This window comes from Hypanus sabinus, chromosome 18 (genome assembly GCF_030144855.1).
Source record: "Hypanus sabinus isolate sHypSab1 chromosome 18, sHypSab1.hap1, whole genome shotgun sequence".
Classification (NCBI taxonomy): domain Eukaryota; kingdom Metazoa; phylum Chordata; class Chondrichthyes; order Myliobatiformes; family Dasyatidae; genus Hypanus; species Hypanus sabinus.
Genome location: NC_082723.1, coordinates 18,191,011 through 18,204,706, shown reverse-complemented (window position 1 = coordinate 18,204,706; position 13,696 = coordinate 18,191,011). Strand labels below are relative to the sequence as shown.

Genomic DNA, 13,696 nt, shown 5'->3' with positions numbered 1-13,696 from the left:
GTTCACTACATGAAACAAACTTATTAGTCAATGTTGCAAGCAAGGTAAAGTCATCAGGCAATTAACTTCAAAAGATAATGGAGCAGGCAAAATAAAGTCCAGTTTTAAATCTATACTCTACTTTGTCTTAATATCACTTTTACAATCAGGAAGTTAGTTACTAGTAAGATGCTAATTTCAACTATCAACGGTCAAAACATTTAGTACCTGTTGATCTCCCAAAGTTTCTTCCTCAAAAGATGTTAAGACAAATGAGAGAAGTCCATAGATGCACATTCGTGCAGTACTTGCTGTACACTGAAACACATACAATCACAAGTCTGAGGTAGAAGTCAATGTTCTGTGTAAAACAAGCAACACACAAACCAATACATAGAAAATAATGAAAGCACAAGAGTCTGCAGATTTTGGAATCTGAAGCAATGAACAAGCCGTTGAGCATCATCTATCAAATGAAAGAATTGTCAAAACTGACCCAACTTTGCCATAGATGGTCCCAAGCCTGGCTGCGCGAGGAGGAGGGTTGGACATGGGGCTAACAATCCCAATCCATAAAAACCTAGAGCTACAGAAACACCAACAGAAGCTCCAGAGATCTCTTCCCAGGGAGAGGAAGACTGAAGATGGGCTATACTTGGAAATAATTTGAAAGACTGGCCCAGGACAACTGACTCTGGTGAGCTGCTGTCAGTGGCATATGTGCCAGTAAGAGTAATGGGCCTAAGAAAATGCAGCTCAACCCAGCAGACTGAAAGTAATGGGTGCAGATCCAATGAAAAGATTAAAACTATACAAATGAATGAGGAATCAGATTTGCATGGTATGTTTTCCTCCTTTCATCCCAGAGCATAACTTTGAAAGAAATCTCTTTTCCCAACAAGCCTTTACACCAAACTCACTTCTACTTTTCAGTGTCCTTCATACCATACTTGAAAAATGTGCTTTCAAATATCAGCTTTGAAGTTCTTCCACAAAAACTTGACAGCATATTCCTACAATATTCACCTTAAAAGTGATCACTTTGAAAAGGCTTCAATCACCTAAACAAATATTTCAATTTCACTTACACTTTAATAGAACACTGAAATGGCTTGTAACATTTCACTTTATTAAAGCTGTAATATAAACACAAGCTGTCACTGATGAAATTACACTCAATATTATTCCAGATTACTTATTCTGCAAGCGTAAACTGGTTCCTCATTCTGCTTAAATCTGTCTACTCAGTTCTCCTAGTTATTTTCTCAAATAGTTTACTTCAAGAGGTTTTCCTAATATCAGAAGATTGAATATTATGATGCAAAGAATATAGCTGGGTTTGGTTTAATCACATGCAAGATATTTTAATAATTAGAAATTATGTTGCAAAGATTGTTCTTCACTGTATTAGTGGTGTCATTAGAAATGATGTTGCTCTGCACCGTCTTTACTAAGTCATGATGGCTTTTCGAAGATCATTTAAATTCTTAGAATTTGGGGGCCCATCCCAAATTTCTTCAACGGTCTGAAGTGAAAGAGGCACTTTTTCACCACACAGCCGGTACGTACAGACTACGTGAGATCCTCGGTGATGTGGATGCCGAGGAACTTAAGCTGTTCACCTCCTCAACCCCAAATCCATTGATGACAATAGAGGTTAACTTGTCTCCATTCCTCCTGTAGTCCACAACCAGCTCCTCTGTCTTCGCGACATTGAGGGAGAGGTTGTTTTAAGGGATTATAATGGGCATTAAGGGTTAGAAAAATTTCATAAACACTAGCTTTATTTTTCACTCGTACATTGAAACATACAGTGAAATATTCATTTGCATCAAATCAGTGAGGATTGTGCTGAGCAGAAAGCATTGCCATGCTTCTGACTCAAAAAAAAAATGCTCATAAATAACTAACCTTAATTGTACATCTTTGGAATGTGGAAGAAACTGGAGCACCCAGAGGAAACTCACATGGTCACGCAGAGAATATACAAACTCCTTATAGACAGTTTCAGGAATCAAACCCCAATCTTACAGCTGGCGCTGTAATAGCATTATGCTAACCACTACACTACAGTGACAACATTCATTTTACAATAATGTATTAAACATATGAGTACATTTGAATGGCCAGACATCTGATTTTTGCTCTGATTTCTATTGTTGTCATCTTGCAGATCAATAATGGTTCTGCAAACCTCACACAATCTTCACATGCCAACATGATGTTGCAACACCTTCCGAGACACTCACATTGTTTCCTCCACTGCCAAGTGCCTTAAGCATCTGTGTCATGTACTGAAAGGCATTCTGTTGAATAGCGATACTCCCCAAGCACCTGATTACATGACTTGATTCATCCAGGCACAAAGTATGACGCAGAAGAGCCCAGGACAGCAGCACTGGAGCATGATGTGGAATGTCTCCCAACGTCAACAGCAGCTTATCCATCTCCTGCAAAATATATTTTTACTATAAAATTCATGTAATTTGAAAAAAAGTATAAAATCATTAAAGACAACCTGGGTTTCCAAAAACTCAGTGACATATTATATGGTCTCTGATTTTGGTTAATATAAAACAAACGAAACCCACTCAAGCTAACAGATTATTGTAAAATCCATGATATTTGGTACATAATGTCTTTAACACATTTTAGAAAGATTTTTCATCATATACACTAGTGGTCGCCAACCCGTCAATCACGATTGACTGGTCGATCTTTGAGACTTTCCCAGTAGATCCCGGAAAAAAATGAAAAATAAATTCACAAATATTGTTGCGAGATTGTTTCTGGGTTGCAGGGTTTTAGTTCCATTCTTTCTGCCCAGTGCGCATGTGTGTAGCTCCCCCACACTACACTGTGTAATTCAGTGGTCCCCAACCACCAGGCTGCAAGGAAACGATACGAGTCAGCTACACCTTTCCTCATTCCTTGTCACGCCCACTGTTGAACTTGAACGCACGCGAGGTTATCAGTCGCCTAAACACAGTGATAGCCGGCGGAAAGTGCCGTTGCTACTGGCCTGGAGCATAGAAAGATGGGCGCTGCCTCTGAACCTGTTTACCACAGCGAATGTTCATGGGGAATCCGGTGCTGAAATATTCTCAGACGACCTAATTCGGGCTCAGGGTTTCGTAAGTAGCAGAGCAGCTACCTCACTGCGATCTACTGAAACAAACTTTTGTGGGCTGTTAGATCCTACAAGGGGGAGCAGCGGGTGCCCCCCGTCGCACTCCTCGCTCCAGCCCTGACCTTGTCCTCTCACCCTACCCATGACCAGCTGCACCTAGCCAAGGCATCTGGTGGTGGGTGGGTGAGAGGCTGGAATTTGGGCCCGGAAGCTGTCTAATGAGGCAATGAAGCTCTCAAAACTGCTTTGGTACCTTGAGTCCAAGCACCCTGTACTTAAAGACAAACCCGTTGAGTCTTTTCAGCAGAAAAAACTTGAGCAAGCAGGACAGAAGTGCCGAGAGCTGCGAAAACTAAATTGCAGAATAGACTGGACATGAGGAACTTGCTTTGAGTATCACTGTATTCCAGTCGTGTTTAACACCCCCCACCTGCCCCCCCAACCCTCCGTCGGCCAGTCCGCAAGAATATTGTCAATATTAAACCGGTCCATGGTGCAAAAAAGGGTGGGTACCCCTGGTGATTATACATTATTTCTACTTCTGGGTTGCGGGGTTTTACTCCGGTCTTTTCTGCCCTGGTGCGCATGCAAGTAACTAATCATTCTGGGGTCGATCTTGCCTTTCACTAAGGCTGAGGTAGGGGATATTGGGCTTAAAAAGGTTGGTGACCACTAATATATACTATCCATTACAAGGATAATAGAAATATGCAAATTACAGTGGTTCGCTTTCAAAACAATGAAAGAAGCAATGGATTCATGAATCATTCAAACACTATCCTGAGAATTTTCAGTTTTCAACTCAAACAAGTCCTCAACCACATGTTAAATAAGAAAACAATTTAAAACTATATCAATTTTTAATTCTGACCTAGCTTGAGAGAAATTTAATAAGAAAACTAAATAATTTCAGGGTTACAGCAAAATATAATCAATATGTACTTAGAAATATCAAAATATTGTTAAGAAACAGGAACATGAGTAAGCCAACCAGTTGCTTTAGTCTGCTCTACCATCCAATAAGACAACAGCTGATCCAGTCTTGGACTCATCACCTTTCTCACTGTCTTCCCTCTCCACCCACTCATATGCCCTGCGTATTCAATGATTCTGCTCTCATTGAAGTCACCCCCTTATTCCTATTTTCTTGATCTTTTTTTGTATGTCAATCACTTCATTCCAGGAATCAACTTAATGTACCACCTCCAACATAAGTGCACCAATCCGTAAATATGGAGACCTTAACTCCATTCAGTACTTTAATTCATCACCCCTCCAAAGATGCATCAAACCTTCCTTAATATAGTTTATACCCCTTGCAAAAAGATCAACATTTCATGAGACCAGACCATGCTCTTTTCTTGCTGTTGCCATCAGGCAGAAGGTACAAGTGCCTTAGGACTACCCCTCAACCATCAAAATCTTGAGCAAAAGGGGATAACTACACACATTTTAAGGACAATTATCTAGTTATTCCCTGCTCGTTATTTATTGCTATTTATTTATATCTGCATTTCCGGTTTGTTGTCCATTGATCCTGTTTAGTTACTGTTCCATAGATTTGCTAAGTATGCCTGCAAAAAAAGAATCTCTGGGCTGTATGTGGTGACATGCATGCACCCTGATAATAAATTTTACTATTAGACTACTTTGTACTTTTATCCAAATGATTTGTATTTCACATTACCAGCCTCTCAGATCTACTTGTACCACAATTTGTAAATTCACCATCAATACTTTTAATTTTCCTTACAAAGCCTATACTCCCTTCACATTATATATTTCACTATATTCCCTGTGCCAAAATCTTGAGCCCTCACTTCAAAGTAAACCCGTGAGGCTCCATCACTGATCTTTTTAAACACCCAACTAGTTAAGAATCTAATTCTTCCGACTTCCTGCCTCTGCCATGTCTTTTTAAGCTGTACAAAATATATATAGCTTAAATTCTATATTTCACTATGGTAACCTGCCATCTATAAACTGTCTTGCCTCTTCATGATATGAATTTGTCATGCTCACAACTATAAACAATCCTTCCGATCTTCCATTAGAATCAGAATCAGGTTTATCACCACCAGCATGTGTCGCAAAATTTGTTAACTTAGCAGCAGCAGTTCAATGCAATACATAATATAGAATAAACAAATCAATTACAGTATATGTATATTGAATAGATTAATAATATATATTTTAAAAGTGAGGTAGTATTCATGGGTTCAATATCCATTTGGGAATCGGATGGCAGAGGGGAAGAAGCTGTTCCTGGATTGCTGAACACATGTTTCATTCAGTTAGAGAAAAAAATGTTACCTGGCAAACCTCTCGAGCATTAGCAAACTGATGTCGGTCTACACTATCCTCAAGAGCACATTTATGTAGAAAATCAATGTCCATTGCCTCGACTAGGATCAATGCACTGAAATACCTAAAAGAAGCACAAAAGATGATAATGCTCGCATGACATGGCAAGCTTAGTCAAAGGATTTATATACTATTTGGAATCTAGCAGAAAAAAAATTATACGATCACTTCAAATTTCTCAGATGCAAGAAAAACAAATACTCAAAATAAATTGGTCTTATTATATCACTTATACAAAAAGTATATAAATTTTAATTTTGCTCCCAGATTTTCTCCCCTTTGTAAAAGCATTGGGAATTTACTAATAGATGCCAATCTATTTTGCATCCATGAAAGGGACAATATTGACAGATTGTTTTAGAACTAACAAATTCGACCCTCATTAATAAGCAAAGAACGTTGAAAACTTGCCTTTTGGTTAGTCCAAGGATGATACTGCATTTTCTAACCAAGCTATTTGAAACCAGAACACACGAAACATTACTACCACTGGGCTCCTATCAGATAATTCTTAGATTTTTTGCAAATAACCCCCTAGCCTTTGTATGTATCACAAAATTGTAATCCAAATGTAACACTGCATGATGTCAGACAACTTAAAACAGGTTTTCTAAATCCTTCCTGATTAAAAAAAAATCACAATAAACTCAGACCCGAAAATGTACTACAAATCACATTTATTAAAATCACTTCCATTAATGCATAACTTAAAGAATTTTAAAAAAGCTACATTATTCAATCTACAAATCGTCAGTTCACAAAATAACTGATGAAATGATTCATTACTATTTGGGTGCTCCCTGGCACAATGGGAAGTGGCTGCCTCAGAGTCCTGGAGACCCAGATTCAATACCAATCTCCTACTCAATCTGTGTGGAGTTTGCATACTCTCCCTGTGACCACGTGGATTCCCCCCCCCCCCACCCCCACTGTGCTCTCGTTTCCACCCATATCCCAAAGGGTAACTGGTTACTGTGAATTACACCTCGTCTCTAGGTGGGCGGCAGACTCAGAGTAAAACTTAGAGAATCAGTCCCTTTGGTCTGTCCATCCATGTAATGCAAGTCCAGACTTCCCATTGGGGTGCCATGATAGTGTAGCAGTTAGCCCAATGCTATTACAGCTTGGTACGTCGATATTCAAAGTTCAATTCCGCCACCATCTGTAAGATGTCTGTATGTTCACCCTATGACTGCATGAGTTTCCTCCAGGTGCCCTGGTTTCCTCCCACAGTCAAAAGACATACCAGTCAGTAGATTAATTGGTCATTGTAAATTACCCTGCCATTAGGCTAGTGTTAAACAGGTGGGTTATTGTGCAACTCTGCTCATTGGGCCAGAAGGGCCTGGTCCGCACTGTATCTCTAAATATACTAAATAAATCTTTATTTAGGGAGCTGTGAATGAACATTGGATGTGTTAATATGACTCACAGATTCTTGGGCACAATGGATTTCAAAGTATACAGAGTAAGGAAAGTACTATCAGTGGAGGCTTCGCCATAACATAATTAAATCGGGGACCGCTTGAGTACAGTATTATTTCTTTCATTCTCGTTAAAGAATTAAGACCTGGAACAGTAGCTTTGGAAATTTTCAAGCCTTCTACATATTTCAATACAAAATTTAGGTGATTTTTTTCTGCCTGGACATAACAATCAAAGATTTGGCCCCAAGATATCCAATAGGACATCTTGTGCTATATGAAACAAGTTTAATTAATTCCAGATTCTAAAGACAGGTATCAAATTTCTTATTCACAAGAAACTTTGCAGAACAAAGCCAGATTGAACAATGCATTTCTGAAAGATCATCCATCCAAATTGATAATTCTATCCACAGATGTTGCCTGTTCTATTTCCAGCATTTTGCTTTACAGTAAGATTTTTCTAATAACCATGAATAGAAATATTTCAGACAAAAGCTTCAATCTCCAGTCTATTTAAAATAATTTTTCAAATTAAATGATAGATTTTAGATTTATCATGAGAATATAATTTCTGATCTCTGTAGCTCACTTATAAGTAAAATGTTTAGACATCAAGGAACTGCAACAAAATATCTCAATATATCATTCACAATATTTCAATATATTACATACAATATCCTCAAATGCATGGGGTTGGATAAATCATGAACCAGTTACATGCATAATGGCTATCTGATGAATATCTAGCCAGAATAGGCCCTTCCAACACTTCAAGCCACACTGCCCAGCAATCTCCCAATTTAATCCTAGCCTAATCACAAAACAATTTACAATGACCAATTAACTTATCAACCAGTACATACATCTCTGGACTGTGGGAGGAAACCAGAGGACCCAGAGGAAACCCTCACAGTCACGGGGAGAATGCACAAACTCCTTACAAGTCAGCGACTGGAATGGAACCTGGACCACCAGTACTGTAAAGCATTGTGCCACTATGCTACCGTGCCGTACATATAAATCTCTCACTAGTTCTACTTCTTCTGTTAGAACTCCTCAATTTTACATTTATTTCAAGTTCTCATTAGTTATTGTTGTTATGTGCCATCAAGTCGTCGCCGACTCATGCCAACCCTATGGATAGTTGCGCTAAATGAGTTTCAACCCTGCAAAGGCGGCTCATTGTTCTACTACTTTTCAAATTGGTTGCTGGATATTTCAAATACATTGTAAAATGGTAAATACTTAGCAATTTTTCAAATAATTTTAATAATCATTTTTATTTATTTAAAGATATAGCACTTTAGCAGGTCCTTCCAGCCAAATGAGCCGTGCTGTCCAATTACACACATGGCCAATTAACCTACTGACCCATACATCTTTGGAAGGTGGAAGGGAACTGCAGCACCTGAAGGGAATCCACAGTCACAGGGACAACATGCAAACTCCTTACAGACACTGGTGGAATTGAACCTGGATTACAGGAACTATAATATTACACTAAATGCTAAAATTACTGTGCCACCCCAAAATAACACAGGCAAATCAATCCTTCCTGTGGCAAGGTTCAAACCTACAATCTTCTGGCTCAGAGATTAATGTATTACCCCTGAGCCACAACTGAGGTCAAATTATTCTAGATGATTTGAACATCTTTACCTCACTGGCATATACTCACCCAATGCGATCAACCAGTCCATCCATGCTTTCATCTACAAGGTGTCGGTTTGTTTGCCGTGCTCCAAATCCTTGCTCTTTGAATATTCTTGCAAAAGCCAAGAGATCTTCTGGTCCCATTTCAAAATAGGCATAATATAGGAAGATAATCTCTAAAATAAGAGCTTGCTCCCTCAGGCATTGCAGGAACCAACGAGACACCTGACGTTCTGTCTGTAAAGCAGCATTGAAAGTCAGATATCAAATGTGGTCTGTTTTTAATTCAGTGACTTCTTACAGAGGATTTATTTTTGAATAAAAATAACTAAATAAAGGAAGATCTTGCAGCACAAATTCCACTCAAAATTTTCTAAAAAAGTCTAATTTGAACAAAATTAACAATTTTGCAAACAGAGTACATCATAAGGGTACATAACCAAGCAAAAGTACTTGCTCTGGATGAATGACAATATATGCTGAGAAATAACTTTTTCACCTATTCACAGAACATCAGGTTTATCAATTATCATGGAATTACAGAGGATGGGTTGAATATCACAAAAGGGACAGTGTAACCTGTCAAATATACTCAGTAACGAACCATAAATAATGGCTGAGATATTTATTCCTTTTTATATATAGGAGGAAAAAAAGTAACTGGATAAAAGAGCCAGAATAATGGTGAAGTAAGCAATGTAAAAATTATTTTAAACAAACACAAAACCAAACAGTACACACCATTAGATTCCCATGAGATTCCCAAGTTGGAGCTTCAGTTCTGAACAATTCCTCAAACTGCTTCCGATAATTCGTAACCAGTTCCTTCTCCAGCTTGTCCACACATTTTGAGTATTCAGCCTAAGAAATAAATACAAAATATTTTTAGTTGGTATAATTAACATATAGAACTTATACCCAGTTCGGATAAAATCACTGAGATACATGCAATCATTAGAAACACTGTAAATACAAATAAAATTAATTACAATATATGTTGAGAAATAACTTTTTCACCTACTTATAGAAGTTTATCAATTCTCATGGAATTTCAGAGGATGGGAGGAATAACAAAAAGGACAGTGTGACCTGACAAACACACTTCTCAATAACACGCTGTAAATGATGGCTGTGATGTTGAGAAGTGTACTTGTCAAGTCAAAAGTAAATGTACAAGCCAATCAAAAAGTAAATATACAACATTGCTCAACAAATATACAACATGGTTCAACAGTGCTGTTTAATTACCTCCGAAAAACTATTATTCTTTACTTCAGCTTACCCTATAAGGATGTCGTTCATCTTGAAAATATGTAAGAAGGTAGAGAACACAACGTAATGTATAAAGTCGTTCTTCATAATAGTATTCTGCAATCTAAGCACAAGATAAAAATAAAATTTAAAGTGTAAATAAAGTTGCAAGAACTCAGGTAACTTTCAGAAAATTACATTTTTAATATAGTTAGCAAATTCCTTCTGCCTTCCACAAATTGAAACCCACTGAATGATGATCTAAACATTACACTCGAGTAAAAGGCAGGCAAGACAGAATATTTAATTTTGTTTTGTTAACACCTATGGTTGAAGTAGTAATTCTGCCTTACAAACTAGTAACCACAACTGTGGCAAATAGATTAAATCAAAGACAATCAACTAACAAACTCTGAAAATACTACAACTCATGAATGCTCTCAAGAAAAAATCCCTGAAAAGCTATCATTCTTAATTGCCTCCTCTTATAACTAAAAAGGAAATTATAAAATGATTATTTAATTAATTTCAAAAACATTTATCAATTGAGAAAGCATGACATTACTTGTATTTCCAGATTGTATGACTCCAGATATGATTGCCTTTGTCCATGTAAGGAAAGGCATTAAGCTTTTTGACTTATCTCGTAGCATGTACTACAAAATGACAAAAGGCAGCCATACTGCCAATAAGACTCCCAAAAGGAAATGAATAATAGATAAAAACAATCCAGCTGATATTGAGTTCAACTTTTAACAAGGACGATTTCATCAACTTGGAAAAGTCTCAGGAGCGGCTGTAACAAAACCCAGTTTCCCTCGGGATCAATAAAGTATGTCTGTCTCTTTAGAACAGTCCTTTGAATGGTTTGATTTTTAAAAAATCTTCAAATTAAGTTATTTGCCTCCCATTCAAACTTCCCCTTTGCATAAATCAGGAGACATGAAATTTTGTTCAGCAATTACTTTCTAATCTTCCACTTTCTTGTGCAAGGTCACAATTTCTACTTTGTGCAATATCCCAGCAGGCCAACTAAGAGTGGAACAAGAAAAGTCTGATGAAAGACAAAGTGGGAATTAATCTTCATTAACATAGCTCTACACATTAGGTGCAGAACATCAACCGTACATTTTAGGTTTCAACATATAAATACTTACCTTGAGCTGCAGTGTTTGGCTTTGTCGCTCATCCTGCAAAACTACCTTAAAAGGATAAATACAAGCAAATCAGTTGCAGAATATCAACACTGTGAACATGCGAATAAAGCTCTTTAAAACAGTATGACTGAACTTAATGCAAAAAAAATTACCAGAATTTTGAAGCTGAAACAGACTCTAATTATAACTTTAATTTTCAGCACAAGTTCTACACGTCTAACCAGTTATCCATTATAAACATGGAAAATTTATCAAGGCTATTTGTTAAGGAATGGAAGAAACTGGGGTAACACCAAAAGGAATAAAAAAATGGCTACAAATGAGCTACCATGTTTCTCCTATGAAGCTATAATTCCCTAATCAAGAATCTATTAAAATGTCTGTTTCAAAAGAGCCATACCTTTATTGAATCCTTTGTGCCCCTGTAATCCTCTTGAAGATATGACTGTAATATTTGAACGCTCTGCTGCTCATCCAAACTCTATCCAAGAATTAACCAATTGTTAGACAAATTGATATTGTTTATAAATTCTTCATAATTTACACTTCATAAACAGACATTGTGATAAGTCAAATACAATGGAATTTAATCTCTAGACTTCTGGCTCAAAAATCACACAATAACTTTATTCCTTGGAGCGTAGAAAATTGAGAGATTTGATAGAGGTATATAAAATTGTGAGGTGTATAGATAGAGTATGTGCAGGAAAGCTTTTTTTCCATTGAGTTTGGGAGGGACTGCAACCAGAGGTCATGGGTTAAGAGAGTGAAAGCTTAAAAGTTTAAGGGGAACATGAGAGGAAACCTCTTCAGTCAGAGGGTCTTGAGAGTGTGGAACAAGCACAATTTCAGACTTTAAGAGAAGTTTGGATAGGTACATGTATGGTAGGAGGTATGGCAAGTTATGTTCCCAGTGCAGGTCAATAGGAGTAGGCAGTTTAAATGGCTAGACACAGACAAGATGGGCTGAAGGGCCTGTTTCTATGCTGTATTGTTCCGTGACGCTTTAACTCTAAATTTTAAAAGATGGACATTAGCAAATAGTCAGTAACCAAAGGCTAGACTATAATTGACCATTCCAAAATCATCTTGAACTACAAGTTCCAGCTTCTTTTTTTCTACTGCCATCTAATGGTCTCTACCATCCTCACTGCCAATAACATGCAAGCAGTTCACAGACTTATTGGTTACTATCTGCTACTTCCTTTTTTTCTCTATTTCCTCTTTTTCATCTCAGTCTCCCAGTCCCAAATCCCTCTCTACTTTCTTCCACATCTTTCCTTGTTCCTTCACTAAACACACCTGGTCCAAAAGAACCACATTATGTTTGCTATTAACTTCTGTTCTCGGCCCCAACGTCAGTTGCAACGGTTAACAATTCTCTCTCAATTAATGCTCCTTTCATTAAATTCAATATCACTCTCCTCAAAGAAAAAGATCCTTGAATCAAAGACGAAGCTTAGGAGGGTTAATGGCAACTCTTTTGCTTGCATCTTCGGAAACAGCTCTATTTCCACCTTTAATATCTTTATTTTTCCCTTTCAGGGTTCTATTAAAGACCCTGAGCTAGAGTTACACATGGGACCCGTTCACGGGGTTTCACAACTGGCCGTTATTCGACATGCCGAGGGAGTCTTTCTCGTGTTTGGATGCCTAAGATCTCAGGGCTCTGAAGACGGGCGGATTGAGGGTCGGTGTCATGGCAGGAGACTTGTGTATTGTTAGGGAGGCCAGAAAATCTTTCGCTGTGGGCTCGAAGACCCGAGGTCTTTGCGATCTTCGGACACAGAGCTCGAAAAAAGCGACAAAATACTTTCAAGATCATAAATCAGCAGGCTGTTGTTACATCTCCAGCTTGCTGTGAAAATGGGGAACACCTCCCTCTCCCTTAGGGACAGAGAGAACCTGTGGTTTGTCAAATGTTGGATGAAATGCAAAGCCTTTGTGGTAACTTTGGTCCGTGCCTTTGCTATTGCTTAGTACACACCTGGGCTCAGTGACTGTACCAATGTGCTTTATTTTTCTTACTGGTGGCAGGAGGGGGGATCATTGTTTGCTGCCGCTTACATGCGGGGGGGGGGGAACTGGGGAGGGACTTTGGGGTTCTCACATTTAACTGTCGTTCATTCTTTGGGGCACTTCTGTTTTCATGGATGTTTGTAAAGAAAAAGCAATTCAGGGTGTATATTGTATACATTTCTCTGACATTAAATTGAACCTTTGAACCAAGGATCAACAAGGACTAAAGCCCGACCTTCAATTATGCACCTCTTCTACGGTCCATGACATGTTGTAGCTACTAAAATATGTGCTAATCTTTTTCAGAATTCATGGTCTGAGTCCTTCTAAGTACTGAAATAGCCTTGTTTAAATTCACTGATGTCATCCCATTTCACTGAGAGAAAGATAATGTACTTCCACTTTTCTTTCTGAAACAGCCTTCAGCCTTTGACAAGAATGACACCATTCTTCCAATCTCTTTCCGGAATTATATAGTTGCATGGGTCTGCACTTTCCTATCCATTTAGTAAAATCAATTTGCAATAGCATCTCTTCCAGTGCAGACAACCCCAAAGGCCCGTTCGCCCTTATTTCTTGTGTATACACTACTGACATTAGGTTAAATATTACACTCTAAAGATGGTGGCTTGAAGAAGCAAGAAGAAAGTCATTCCACAAAAAAGATAAAGCAAATGAACCAAATAGTTTTCACTGTGGCAAAATTTAAATTGGCT

The 13,696-nt window shown here is 38.0% G+C and overlaps 1 protein-coding gene across 3 annotated transcripts in view; it reads right to left on the bottom strand.

Annotated features, from left to right (window-relative positions):
* Window positions 1-13,696, bottom strand: part of nup188 (nucleoporin 188) — a 114,059-nt gene that overhangs the window by 84,191 nt on the left and 16,172 nt on the right. For all 3 annotated transcript variants that reach the window (XM_059993768.1, XM_059993770.1, XM_059993769.1), the window contains 8 exons: window positions 11,362-11,442; window positions 10,962-11,006; window positions 9,836-9,928; window positions 9,295-9,414; window positions 8,579-8,790; window positions 5,423-5,537; window positions 2,229-2,429; window positions 208-297 (listed from right to left, as the gene is read on the bottom strand). In XM_059993768.1, the coding sequence (XP_059849751.1) occupies window positions 208-297; window positions 2,229-2,429; window positions 5,423-5,537; window positions 8,579-8,790; window positions 9,295-9,414; window positions 9,836-9,928; window positions 10,962-11,006; window positions 11,362-11,442 (957 nt within the window). The remainder of the gene's footprint in view (window positions 1-207; window positions 298-2,228; window positions 2,430-5,422; window positions 5,538-8,578; window positions 8,791-9,294; window positions 9,415-9,835; window positions 9,929-10,961; window positions 11,007-11,361; window positions 11,443-13,696) is intronic.